The 14,075-nt window shown below is 43.5% G+C and overlaps 1 protein-coding gene across 4 annotated transcripts in view; it reads left to right on the top strand.

The window, feature by feature from the left end:
* recql5 (RecQ helicase-like 5) overlaps positions 1 to 14,075 on the top strand; it is a 111,055-nt gene that overhangs the window by 22,600 nt on the left and 74,380 nt on the right. For 3 of the 4 annotated variants that reach the window (XR_013499118.1, XM_078225271.1, XM_078225272.1), the window contains 4 exons: positions 3,307 to 3,412; positions 7,739 to 7,850; positions 10,217 to 10,379; positions 11,417 to 11,499. Coding sequence is in view for 3 of the 4 variants with exons in the window: in XM_078225271.1 (XP_078081397.1) it covers positions 3,307 to 3,412; positions 7,739 to 7,850; positions 10,217 to 10,379; positions 11,417 to 11,499 (464 nt within the window). In the remaining variant the exon portion in view is untranslated. The remainder of the gene's footprint in view (positions 1 to 3,306; positions 3,413 to 7,738; positions 7,851 to 10,216; positions 10,380 to 11,416; positions 11,500 to 14,075) is intronic. The other variant, XM_078225273.1, reaches the window with a different exon arrangement.

Genomic DNA, 14,075 nt, shown 5'->3' with positions numbered 1-14,075 from the left:
CGATTCCACTCGCCCACCACCCTCTGTGTGAAAAACTTCCCCCTAATATTTCCCCTGTACCTACACCCCAGCACCTTAAACCTATATGTTGAAGTTCACTTGTATAGCAATTACAAGTAAAGAAACTCGAGATGTGTCTCGGAGTTGTGAATGAGAAAAACAGAATTGTTCTCAGCAACTGCTGTCCAAAAAAGATAGGAATAGTGGTTATCCAGAAGGTTGTGGATGACTCCTTCATTTGTCCTGTTACCATCTCCTTTTACCTTGAGCCATTATCCCTTTTGTCATTTAATCCCTTCTGCCTTCCAATTTATCATTGACCTTTTCTTTTGTTCTGGCCCCCAAAACTTCTGAAGAAAAGACAGAAATGTTGGAAATACTCAGGTCTGGCAGCATCTTTGGAGAGAGAAATTGAGTTAATGTTTCAGGTCTGTGACCATTCATCAGAATTGGGAAAAGTTAGAAGTGTAATAGGTTTTAAGTGAGAAATGAGAAGGGTGGGAAGAAGAGATTAAAAGACTAAAGAGTCTTTTGTGCAGGACCAAGGGGAGTGGTGATGATCCCAGAAAGGTCAGAACAAGAGGCAATGGTTGAGTGGTATTATCGTTAGACTATTAATCCAAAAAACTCAGCTGATATTCTGGGGACCAGGGTTCGAATCACGCCATGGCAGATGGTGGAATTTGAATTCACTACAAAATATCTGGAATTATGAATCTACTGATGACCATGAAACCATTGTCAATTGTCAGAAAAACCTATAATACCACTCAGCCACTAATGTCCCTTCAGGGAAGGAAATCTGCCATCCTTACCTGGTCTGGCCTACATTTGACTCCAGAGCCACAGCAATGTGGTTGACTCTCAACTGCCCTCCAAGGGGGCAACTAAGGATGGGCAATAAATGCTGGCCAGCCAGTGACACCATGTCCCATGAATGAATAAAAAAAACAAGCAAGTTGGAGAATGAAAATGATGGGCGACGGCCCAGGGCATGCTTATGAACTGAATGGGAATGTTCCCCAAATAGTCTTTCCATGGTGGAGAAGACCAAATGGTGAGCAGAAAATACTGTCTAATAAATTGAAAGGAATACACAAATTGTGGTTTTATCTGGAAGGAATATTTGGGTGATTGCAAGAGTCCATGAAGATAGCCAGAGCAGTACCTTTTGTTTGGAGGAAGTGAGTGGAGTTGAAGGAGAAGCTATTCTGTGGAGAACGGGTTCATCCATGCAGAGGAGGATGGTGGGGGATGAAAGCTAGTTTGGTCTCCTCCATTTGAGGTAGAAGCAGAGCCAGGTGGTGAAAAGGGAGAATGTAAAAGGCCAGGTGTTGCATGTCCTGTGCTTGCATGGATAGGTGCAGTGGGAAGGGAAGGAGGAGTGGGCCAGGATGTCATGAAGGTTTCCTTGGAATTCTGAAAGAGGAGGGGAAGGTGTGTTTGGAGGCTTCACATTGGTACTGACAGAAATGACAGAGGATGATCTGTTGAATATGGAGGCTGGTGGGGTGGAAGGTGAGGACAAGGAGAACCACATTGTGGCTTTTGAGGAGGGAGAGGAGTTGGGAAGGGGGGCGGGGGGAGATTTTTGTGTAATTGGTAGGAAAACACATAACTGAAGCTCTATTATTGAAGGCTGCATTGTTTAAACAGCAACAGATGTGGAGAAAATGGCAGATTGGAATGAAATCCTTACAGGAAATAGTGAGAAAATGTAGCCAAATTAATAAGATACTTTTTCGGAGAGTCACTTCAGACTTGATGGGCTGAATGGCTTCTTCCTGCACTGTAGGGATGCTATAGTTCTATTTTATCAGATAGAGGTGAGGGAGATGCTCCAAGTAAGACTGAAACAAGGAATATTCCACATTTCTCCCCCAAAATGACAGGCATTGCAAGAGTCCATGAAGATAGCCAGAGCAGCACCTGTTGTTTGGAGGAAGTGAGTGGAGTTGAAGGAGAAGCTATTCTGTGGAGAACAGGTTCATCCATGCAGAAGAGGATGGTGGGGGATGAAAGTTAGTTTGGCCTCCTCCATTTGAGGTAGAAGCAGAGCGCCCTGGGGCAGTCCTGGTGAGGTTGTAGGTATGGAGAAATAGAACATCCATGGTCAGGAAATTGGAAACTGTTAAGATGATGGAGGGCATCAGAAGAGTCACCAATATAGTGGGAAGAGACAGGACAAATTACAGAATGGCTTCCTTCTGAGCTGTAACCATTCGGCCTGCCATGTACTGGTACTCTGAAGGAGCAATTCATCCAGTGCCATTCCTTTCCATTTCCCTGTAACTCTGCAAATTTTTATTTTTCAAACAATAATCCAATTCTCTTTTGAAAACTTTCAGATCAGAACCACTTGCATGAAAAATTTTCTCACGTCGCAACTCCTTCTTTTGCCAATTATCTTAAATCCATGCCCACTCGCTCTCGATCCTTCCATCAATGGAAGTTTCCCCAATCTATTCTGTCCAGACCCCTCATGATCTTGAATACCTCTATCAAATCTCCTTTCAGCCTTCTCTAAGGAAAGCAGTCCCAGTCCCAACTTCTCCAATGTTCTGACATAATTGAAGTAGAAAGTAAAAATAGAGTAGAGACAGGAAGAAATCAGTTCATGGGCGGCACGGTAGCACAGTGGTTAGCACTGTTGCTTCACAGCTCCAGGGACCTGGGTTCGATTCCCGGCTTGGGTCACTGTCTGTGTGGAGTTTGCACATTCTCCTCGTGTCTGCATGGGTTTCCTCCGGGTGCTCCGGTTTCCTCCCACTGTCCAAAGATGTGTGGGTTAGGTTGATTGGCCATGCTAAAATTGCCCTTAGTGTCCTGAGATGCGTAGGTTAGAGGGATTAGTGGGTAAAATATGTAGGAATATGGGGGTAGGGCCTGGGTGGGATTGTGGTCGGTGTAGACTCGATAGGCCGAATGGCCTCTTTCTGTACTGTAGGGTTTCTATGATTCTCTGAGTTCAGTGGGAACAGAGGAATGAAAAGATCGAGGGAGGGGTTGCAGGGACAATATTGGAGATGGGGAGAAGGCTTTTGGCAAATCAAGTTGAAGCAAAATTCATTAAGGTGGAAACATAAGGAGCTGAAGCTGCGTCCTTTGCTAAGGACAGATTAGACCGAATCGGAGAGGGGAAGGTCAGAGAGTATTGTGAAAACACAGAAAGAGGTAATGTTAGAGTAAGGGTTGAATGGTCTATTTCTGTTCCAATGTTTCTATGTTACTGTGTTCCAAAGTAAGTCTTAATAGAGCAGTTGAGTGACAGTAAATTATTCTGTTCATGCAATCCTTCCCTTGCAGCGGTTTGATGGCTGTGGCATAGTTTACTGTCGGACTAGGGACTTGTGTCAAACGGTGGCAGAGGAACTGACACACAGAGGCGTGGAAGCCAAGGCTTATCATGCAGGTAAGGAGCACAGCTGAAACCAGTAAGGATTTAGTGCCAGGAGTCATCTTGAATATTGATGATCATATTTCTACCTGTTGAGTGATTGTTGGATTAATTTACCTATGTTACTAACTGGTTACTGGTCTAATGAAGGATTCATTCCCAGAGTTGCAGCATATTCATTGACTTGACATTTTAATAACATGTCGACACTGAACAGTAGATGGTTGGTATTGTTGATGTGTGGTGTTCTATTTAAAGTCATTTTGATTGGAAGCTCAGTGAACCAATTTTGATGCACAAAATTCAGATGGTCAGAAGTTATTGAATTTTATCACATTCAGAAGATTTCACTCTAGGTTAATATAAGAGTCCCATCAAACACTTCAGGGCACAGCTATCACACTTTATGCTTCTTGACCTGCCTGCAGTGTGTCACATGGTTGGTTGACTACACCATCTTCCTCCAATGGCTCTGCAGCTAGCCTGCAATGGCTTCTTTTCCTGCTCCAGAATTGTTACCTCTGGTGTCCTTCAAGAATCTATCCTCAGCCCTGTCCTATTTCTTATCTGCATGCTGCACCTTGGTAACATCATCTGCAAATGTCGTTTCTACAGGTATGCTGACAACACTAAGCTCTACTTCACTACCACCTCAGTCTCCCTCTGCACTCTTGAGTTGTCAAACTGCTTGTCTGATATTCAGTATTGGATGAACAGAAATGTCCTCCAACTAAATACTGGGACGACCAAAGCCATTGACTTTGACTGCCACCACAAATTCTCTTCCTTGGCACCAACTCGGTCCTCCCTGATAACTATCTGAGGTTGAACCAGACTGTTTGCAATCTTGGCGTGATTGCCAGATGAGCTTCCAATTGCTTGTCCTGTCATCACTAAGACCCCCTATTTCCTCTGTAATGTCATCTCACCCAACCCCTGTCTCAGTTCGTCTGCTACTGAAATCCTTTATCTCGAGACACAACTATTCCAACACATTCCTCATTCTACCCTTGGTAAACTTGAAGTTACCTAGAGTTCTGCTGCCCATGTCCTAACTCACACCAAGTCCCAATCACCCATCATGCCTGCATTTGCTGACCTACATTAGCTCCTGGTTAGGCAGCGGCTTAATTTTAAAAATGTTATTTTGTTTCGAATCCCCTTTGCAGATCCTATCCCTGTAATCTCTCATGGCTCTACAACGCTCCAGGATCTCTGCGCTCATCCAACTCTTGAACATCCCTGATTTTAGTCAATGGTAACCATTCTGTCAACTGCCAAAGCTTTGAGTTCTGGACTTCCCTCCCCAAATCTCTCAGCATCTCCACTCAAAACCAAAACAAACTCTGACTGAGCATTTGGTCATTTGCCTTAATATCTCCTTAAATAGCAAAGTTTAGAACATAGAACAATATAGCACAGCAACAGGCCCTTCAGCCCATGACGTGCCGAACATGATGTCAAATTAAACTAATCCCTTCTGCCTACCCTTGGTCCATATCCTTCTATTCTTTGCATATTGATGTGCTTATCTAAACGCCCCTATTGTATCTGCTTCCACCACCACCCCTTTTGTTTGATAACACTCAGTAATGTGACCAAATGACATGTTCAAGGTGCTATATAAATACAGGTTGTTCGAGTAGAATTCTCCATACTGTCACAGCAAACACTCTGGTATAGCATGGGTTGGATACAGAGCAAAGCTCTCTTGACACAGTTCAGCAGCATACACCAACCCTCCGCTCAGAGTGCCCTTATTGCAACATTTTTGTCTCCCTCACACTCAGTTTGTGGTTTCTCTGTAACTAGTCCTTATTTCATGTAAAAGGCTTGCATTATATGTCGCAGTTATGGTGGTCCCACACCCTGCCCATACTCCTTATTAGATTCACTTGTGCCCCATTCACACTGCAGTGCTTTAATTGACCATTTGCCAATGAAGTGGGAGTTGCTTTCATTTTTCCTTTTATTCACTGGGTGTTGACGGTATGGCCGGAATTAGTTGCCCATCCCTACTTGTTCTTCGGGAAATGGTGAGAGAGCAGTTATCAATCTATCAACTAGTCTGGAGTTACATACAGGCGAGACCAACTAGGGACAGCAGATTTCTTTTCATGAAGGACATTAGTTAACCATGTGGGTTTTTAATTTTAAAAAACTGGTAGCTTCATGATCACTATTACTGCTCCCAGCTTTTAATTCTAGATTTATTTAGTTAATTGGATTTAAATTTCCCTGCCGCTGTTGTGGGATTGGAACTCATGTCTCCAGGTTGTTAGTTCAGCTTTCTTTGTTACTAGTCCAGTGATATCACCACTATGCTTCTATTCCTAATCCTCTGACAATATCCTGATTCACCTGGAGCAGGGTTCACCAACGTTTTCCAGCCATGGACCCCTAGTGACCTCCTAAGAGCATCGGGGAACCCCAAACGTATAAAGCTACATTCGGTTGTGCATGCCCCTCTCCAAAGCCCCCCCTTAACTGAATCCCCTCCCATAACAATCCCCTTCCAAGGCCCACTTCACATAGCATTTAGTTTTTGCCAGAATTTATTCTTTTTATGTTCTCAGAATGTGGTTGACACTGCCAAAGTGTAACAGTTTCTCTTGCTGAGTAAGAATACTTGCCTCCTCTGTCACTGCCCCTCTTCCACCGCCGCTGTACTTCTCGAACACCGCTTGCCAACCGTTGTCTCTTCGCCACATAGGCTTCTCCTCCACTCGATCAATGGCTTTAATGCCCAGCAACGGAAAAAAAATCAGATTGGCCTATCAGAGCCCGGCATCTCTCAGCACTGACTGCTGGTAGGCTAACTAGTCAGCCTATCAAAACTCATGCTCAGATGGGGTCGGTTCTGATTGGTCAATTTGATTTTTGTTTTTCTTTGAGGCCGTTGCTTTTTCTCAAATCTTTACATCTTCAGCTGATTTATGTGGCATTTTAGTTGGCATGCTATCCGTTTGGAGCTTCCATGGAATCTCTGGAGGCCTCAGTTTGGGGGCCCCTGATATAGAGGACCTCTACACGGAGGTTGGAGTCTAACTGTTGTGATTGAAAATCTACAAGACAAAATTGCATCAGAGCCCCATCCTTATCTGTAATTCACAAGGGTGTGTATCATTGCAATTATACTCCATCCCCCTTTCATTAAAGGCCAACATTCCACTTGTCTTCCTAATTACCTGCTGTACCTGCCTGCTAATGTTTTATGTTTCATGTTTGAGGACACCCTGATCCCTCTGTAATCTCTCTCCATTTAAACAGCATTCTGCTTCTCTATTCTTGCTATCAAAGTGGGTTAGCTCTCATTTTCTCACATTGTAGTCAAACTGTCAACTTTTTGCCCACTCACTCAACTTATGTAGACTGTGTCCTCCACATAACTTGCTTTCTTAGATAAAGGGACCAAAACTGTTCAGTATTAGTAAATGTTAATTTGCAGTTTTCCAATCCACTTTTTTCATAATTAGAGAATTTTTATTATAACCAATGCATCTATTATCCCTAGCTGCTTTTAAGACTCCCAGATGCAGATCATCAAGTATATGGGACTCGTTAACCTTTAGTCACACAAATTTGTTTAGTGTTTTTTCTCTGGTGATAAATATTGTTTAAATTCACCCTCCTTGATTTTCCATTATTATTGGGATGTTTTTAATGTCTTTGGCCTTGAAGGCAAACACAAAGTATGCGTCCAACGTTTCTGCCATTTCTATATCTTCCATTATTAATTTCCCAAACTTGTCATCGACAGCAACAACATTTACTTGAGCTACTCTCTTCCTTTTTATATACTTGTTTTTCCTGGCTATTTTGCTATTTCTTGTTAGTTTTCCCTCCGATCTATTTTGTCCCTCTTTATTATTTTTAGCTGTCCCTTGCTGGTTTCTAAAATTCTCCCAATCCTTTGGTCAACTCCTAATCCTCGCAGCATTGTGTTTTCTCTTTGAATTCAAGACTATCCTTAACTCTTAAGTTAGCCAAGGATGGTTCTTCTTGGAAAATCATGATTTGGAATGAGCTGCCGGAAAGGGTGATAGAAATAGATTCAATTCTAACATTCAAAACGGAATTGGATAAAAAATTGCAGGACAAAGGGGAAAAAGCAGGGGAGGATGGGACTCATTAAATACCTCTGTGAAAAAACTGACCCAGGCAAGATGGACAGAATGTCCTTCTTTCGTGTTGTATGATTCTGATTACATACAGTGAAACTTGCGTATACAGCCTGTATGGTGTGCATTCCAGCATAGAAAGTTGATCCTCCAATCTATGGAGATGAGTGAAGGCTGTCACATTAATATCCTGGAAGCTGAAGCTTGTCTATATCTACAGGGTTAAAGAATTCAGAACGCACTATGGTGCAGGAGGAGTGGATGGAGGGCAAGGTGCCTGTGATCGTGGCAACCATCAGCTTTGGGATGGGTGTGGACAAGGCTAATGTCAGGTGAGTGTCAATAATATGGGATAGGGGAGGGTAATGTTCTGTCAGAGACACTCCTGGAGGGGAGGGCATGTTCCTGTTGTAGTATTGGGATTGTAAGCATGCTATATCCTGAATGCTTGGGTGGGGTGAGGGATATTTGAGATTACCAGTTAACAGCTCTCCATGGGGAATGATTAGTGGTTTGTAAAAGATTATCTGGATTGTGTGTGTGTCGTATGACAGATTCAGAATGTGAGGTCAGATTTTGTTTTGCATGTTGTGAAATATGACTTGCACAGTTTGGTCCCTGGGGAATGAGTGCCAGAATTGCACAGCCCAGGAACAGCAGCAGCAGCTGTTTCCTGACTGCTGGTACTGCTGACCCTTTGGCAGCTGGTGTTGTTAACTGATTCTCAGCAGCCTATCCAAATGCAAATTTAAGCTCCCTCTCTGAGTTAAAATGCTGGTTGCCAGTTGCGAGCGCCGTGTCGTGCTGATTACAGGCTGTTGATTTCTATCGGGTGGTTATAGAATCATATAGCACAGACAGCAAGTGTTTGGCCCATTGTGACTGTACTGGCCTTTTACAAGTAGTATCTAATTAATCCACTGCACAGTTTATCCCCCAAGCTTTTCCTTTTCAAGTTTATATCCATATCCTATTTGAAAGGTATTATTGAATCTGCTTCCGTCATTCTTTCAAGTGATACATTCCAGATTATTACAGCTTGCTGCACAAAATAACATGTCCTCATGCTGTCTGAATCTTAAACCCATGTCCTCTCGTTATCGAACCACCAAAGAGTGCAAGTAGTTTCTCTTTATTTACTCCATCAAAAAAAAGTTGCCTTCATGCACACTGTCTTCAAGGTCTTCAATCATCCCAAAGAGCTTTACAGCCAATGAAGTACGTTGAAGTGTCATCACTGTTGTAATGTACTTTCAGCTTCTGATGTTTACTTTCATCTGCTGCCTTAATACTTCTTGGTCAGGGGTTCCAAACCTGGGGTCTGAGGAGCCAAAGGAGTAAGAGCGGGCCTCATGGTGGGGGTAGAGACAGTGGGCATCAGCGATTGGTTGGGGGGGGGGGGGGGGCTCGGACTCTGAGAGAGGGGTGAGTATGTGTGAGAGGGGGAGTGCCACTTTGGACAGAGTATGCAAGTTTGGTGAGGAGGGCACTCCTTTTCTTTTCTAACTTTTTCACCCTGTAGGAATTGGTTTCTGCTATCCTACAGGAGAGGAGGTGAGCTGTTGGTGAGTATCAGGTGAATACCCAGTAAGTGGTCAAGGTCTGTTATGCGAAGGTTTAAATTTGTTCTTCAGTTTGTGATAAGATGCAGAAAGCTGCAGCACAGAGGGATTTGGGGTCCTCGTGCATAAATCACAAAAAGCTAGCATGCAAGTTCAGCAGGTAATAGGAAAGGCAAGTGGAATGTTGGCCTTTATTTCAAAGAGAATTGAGTATAAAAATTGGAAAGTTTTGCTAAAACTCTATAAGGCACAAGACCACACTTGGAATACTGTGAACAGTTTTGGTCCCTTTATCTAAGGAAAGAGATGTTGGCATTGGTGGCAGTCCAGCTAAGATTAACTAGGTTGATCCTGGGTATGGAGGGATTTTCTTTTAAAAAGTGAGGCTATGTTGGGCTTGTATTCATTCGAGTTTAGAAGAATGAGAGGCAACCTTATTGAGACAAAGAAGATTCTCGGGGGGGCTTGACAGGGTAGATATTAAGAGGTTGTCTCCCTGTGTGGGAGAGTCAAGGACCAGAGGGCATAATCTCAGAGTAAGGGGTTCGCTATTTAAGACCGAGACGAGGAGGAATTTCCCCTCTCGGAGGGTAGTGAATCTGTGGAATTCTTTACCGTGGGGCTGGGTCATTAAGTATGTTCAGGGCTGAGATAGATTTTTAATCAGTAAGGGAATCAAGGGTTACGGGGTTAAGGTGGAAAATTGGAGTTGAGGATTATATCAGATCCATCATGATCTCGTTGAATGGTGGAGCAGCCTTGATGGACAGAATGGCCTACTTCTGCTCCTATGTTTTATGGTCTTGGGAGACCAGTGTATGGGGGAGATGCGTGCATGTGTGTTTGTGGATGAGCACGCAATGGGTGGAGTTTGTGAGGAGCGCAGGCAGGTGAGGAGGGAGGGGACAGATGCTTGCGAGAGGGGGTGGAGATGCACAGGGTGGAGAGGGATGTGGTGGGGGGGGGTGTTGGGGAGGCGCAGGGGGAAGGGGGTAGTTGTGCATGCATACAATATGAGTATCAGCTTTCCAGCATCACTCGTCACACATTAAAATGAAAAAAAGGTAAGGTTCTAGATATGGACTGTCTCTGCGCACTTGGTGTTGCCGGTTTTTGACCATTTTGAATTTCTGCAGATTTGTTGCCCATTGGAATCTTGCAAAGTCAATGGCTGCTTATTATCAGGAATCTGGCCGAGCAGGGAGAGATGGAAAGCCATCGTTTTGCCGTATCTACTACTCCAGGTTAGATTGCGAGAACATCCGTTTCCTGATCAAGAAGGAGATCTCTGAGAAGCAGGTACAGTGTTGCCAGAGTTTTTCACTGAAGTGTTGACCTTTCAGACTGACGCTTCTTGGCTGACACTCATCCTCTTTACTTACCCTAGATCCCCTCAAGCTTTCTTTCCTCTGCGCCCACCTTTTTTCTAACCTATGGGCAGCATGGTGGAACAGTGGTTAACACTGCTGCCTCACTGCACCAGGAACCCAGGTTCCATTCCGGCCTCGAGTGACTGAGTGGAGTTTATACATTTTCCCATGTCTGAGTGGGTTTCCTCCGGGTGCTCCAGTTTCCTCCCACACTCCATTGATGTGCAGATTAGGTGGATTGGCCATACTAAATTGCTCCTTAGTGTCAGGGGAACTTGCAGAGTAAATACGTGGGGTTATGGAGATAGCGCCTGGGTAGAATTGAGATCAGTTCAGACTCGATGGGCTGAATGACCTCCTTCTGCACTGTAGGAATTCTATGATTCTATAATTCTATGGCGATCTTGGAGTCAGTTACAAGCAGGAAATGAACTGCTGGTTAGACTGGTTTATATGTCGAATAACATATACCTGGGAGTGAGTTACGGGCTAGAAACTAACTGAGGTGGGTGATTTATGTATATCAGTAAATATTAATTAGTATAGAACATCGAATATTACAGCGCAGTACAGGCCCTTCGGCCCTCGATGTTGCGCCGACCTGTGAAACCAATCTAAAGCCCATCTAACCTACACTATTCCAATATCATCCATATGTTTATCCAATTACTGTTTAAATGCCCTTTATAGAGATTGTATCAGCCTCTTAGTTTTCCCATATTGCTGTTTCATGTACCCCTCGTGTTTCACCTGGTCATTATTAGCTCCTTCGCCCCATCTTGGCTTTCCAATCCATCTTTCATCCTTCTGCTCACTTCATTACCCTTTGATACTAATGGCCTTTTCTCACTGGGGCACTTGTCCTGACTTTCCTCTGGCTGTCCCTTTGGTGGTGTTGCTTGTTTTCTGAATACTAAGAAACCTCTTGTGTGTCTTAGGATAGTTGTTTTCTTGTGCTTTTTGCAGAGCAAGAGAGGATCTGTAAAAAGCTCTGATAAATCCTCCCTGGTGGGGTTTGAGACTCTGGTTTCCTTCTGTGAACAGCCAGGGTAAGTGCTTCCATTTCCTGTGTTTTCTGAACATTTTCCCTTAATAATAGTTAACAGGCTGGAGCCTAACTGAGTACTTTGAGTAACTTGTATACAGGATAGCAGATATCTAGGTTAGAAGCTGGAAACGAATCAGGATGGATATTTCAAATGCCAATATTGATTACCAAGTGTGAGTTGCAGACAATATTTTTTTATATCGAGGGCACTTTTTAAATTTTGATTGCCCAGCTATGGATGTGGAGTAATTCAAAGCGGCCGGCCAACTTGTACACTATCTGCGCAGGAATTTTGGGTTTGCCACATGGCCCCACCACTTAGAGGGAACTTTGTTTGCAGGTTCGAATTTCACACAGGATATACTTGATTTTCATGAATGGCTCAGTTTCCACTGCAGGAAAATATTGGTGAGGACAGAGTGTATATCAGCTAATAATCAACGCAGAGTATATTAGTAAGGATTAAACAATAGAGGGCGTAAAGCAAGAAATTTTAATCGGTACAGAGTATATCAGTAAATATTGATTGGTACAGAGTATATTTGTAAATATTAAACAGCATATATCAAAAAATATTCATCAGTATCGAGTTTATATCAGTCAATATTAATCGGTACAGTGTAAATCAGTAAATATTAATCAGTAGCGTGACATGGATGTTATTTTAAGTATCTTTTGGGCCTATTATGTTATTCTGTGAAGCAGGCTTATGGGGCTGTCTGTGTTAAAATAATTCATCTATGCTAGGGACAGATTACCTGGTAGAGTTAGGCATGTTGGTGTTGAAATTGGTATGGTCAATTAAATTTTCTCAAGTAAACAAGCAGTGGGTAGAAATTTGCATTCGGAGATAAGTGATACTGGATTTTCAGTTGTTAAAATTCAAATGGGAGTAAAAGATTTTACAACTTTGAAAAGATCATAAATCAATAAGGAAAGGTTATTACATTTTAGTTAACCTAAAAAGGCTGGGGTGGGGGGTGCGCGGCAACAGAGCGAACATAGAAGATTTTTAGATTTTGTGTACATTTGGTTCAAAGAAGTGCTGAGGACAATGCAATTGAAGATGAAAGAGGGAAAGGATATTTAAGCTGGGATGTTGGGCTGTGTTGGGTGGTGGCTTTGTGAGCTCTCCTGGAGTAAAGAGCTGTAAAGGTGCAAGGATTGAAGTAACCATTCCAGCCAAGCCAGAAAAATGTCTGTTTTCCCAAAAGCAGGAATTTGTTTTTTGAAATTTCTAGAATTCCCACAGCAGAGTCGGAGAGCAGTGTCCGGAAAATGCTTTCCCCAGGCTCTTCAGGTGTTAGGGTTTTCATTGCTGAGGTCAAGATTGTTGGGTTTCCTGTTGTCTCAGTTGGGCTTTTACTGTTGCGTTGCTGGGGGATCAGGTTGTCGTGGTCGCGGTTGCTGATCTGGTCTCGGTTGCTGATCTGGTTGTTGCCAGTCCTTTCTGCAACATTTATTTGGACCTGGCTGCTGACCTTGGCCTTGAACAGAATCCATAAGTGATGGCAAATGAGACAAGAATCAGGAACATGATAACAAATGTGGCGATGACCACAAGACCTCCCAGGGCCCAATCATCACCCAGCAGCCAACTCCTGACTTCCTGCACCACTCCTGAGTCCTGGGATGACAATTGTTCCATCACCATGCTGTAGGATAGAGAGTGAGAAAAATACTGGAATTTCAGGTTGTGGAGGACAGATCTGGCTGGAAGCAGGACAGAGATGCCACTGGGTGTGGAGCTGGCAGTGTGGGGGGAATGAATAGTGATGGGCTGACTAGGGATTAAAATTCATCGAACTTATCTTCTCTGCTTCAAGCACAAGGTATTCATGAATTGCTGGCTGGGAGGACAGGACCCAAGGGTAGAGGTGGAATTTTTAAGCAGTGTTTCGATATCTGATAATCACAATGCAACAATCATGTCATAGCGACTGCGTCAGAGTCCCCTGGGCGACCATGTCGGGGCAGCCCGTTGCTCTTGTTATAGTGTGTCTACGCAGAGAGAGATTGTGTGGATTGAATCCTTTGAATCAAGATCAGCAGACAAAAGTAGACTAATCATTTGAGCTGCTGTTTCTGGGTAAGACCACCCTCTCACCTTCCCCACACCAAGGGGGAAGCTCATCTTGTTGGGGAAACCTTCCCCACCTATATCGTAATTTGTTTTGATACAAACTGAAAGTCAAAGTGACCTTCTGCCTGCCCTCACCTGAGCAGATGTCTGTCTGCCTCTAGGTATGAACAACTGTGTGAGGAATACCTTTCTACAGAATAGCCAGACCTTACCTGGAGCTGTTTGTCACTGAAAGGGTTGTTGCTCCTCAGTGGGTTACCCCTCGTCCACTAAAACTAAATCTTTAGTTTGTGCTTTCACCTGAGCCACTTTCGCTTTGTTTGGGGTTAAATATTAACCTGCTGACGTCACACCGGAAAAGTGCAACATTCCTCAGCCACGTCCGGCTCTGCCCAGTTTCTTTTGTAATTTTCTTTTATTATCAGGTGATGCAAACATGGGTGGAGACGATTAACATTGGCATGACGCTTAATCCTAATGTCAACTTTGGTTCA

The sequence above is a fragment of the Mustelus asterias genome, chromosome 12 (genome assembly GCF_964213995.1).
Source record: "Mustelus asterias chromosome 12, sMusAst1.hap1.1, whole genome shotgun sequence".
NCBI lineage: Eukaryota > Metazoa > Chordata > Chondrichthyes > Carcharhiniformes > Triakidae > Mustelus > Mustelus asterias.
Note: the sequence above shows the minus strand (reverse complement) of the source record. Positions and strands in the feature narration are given on the sequence as shown.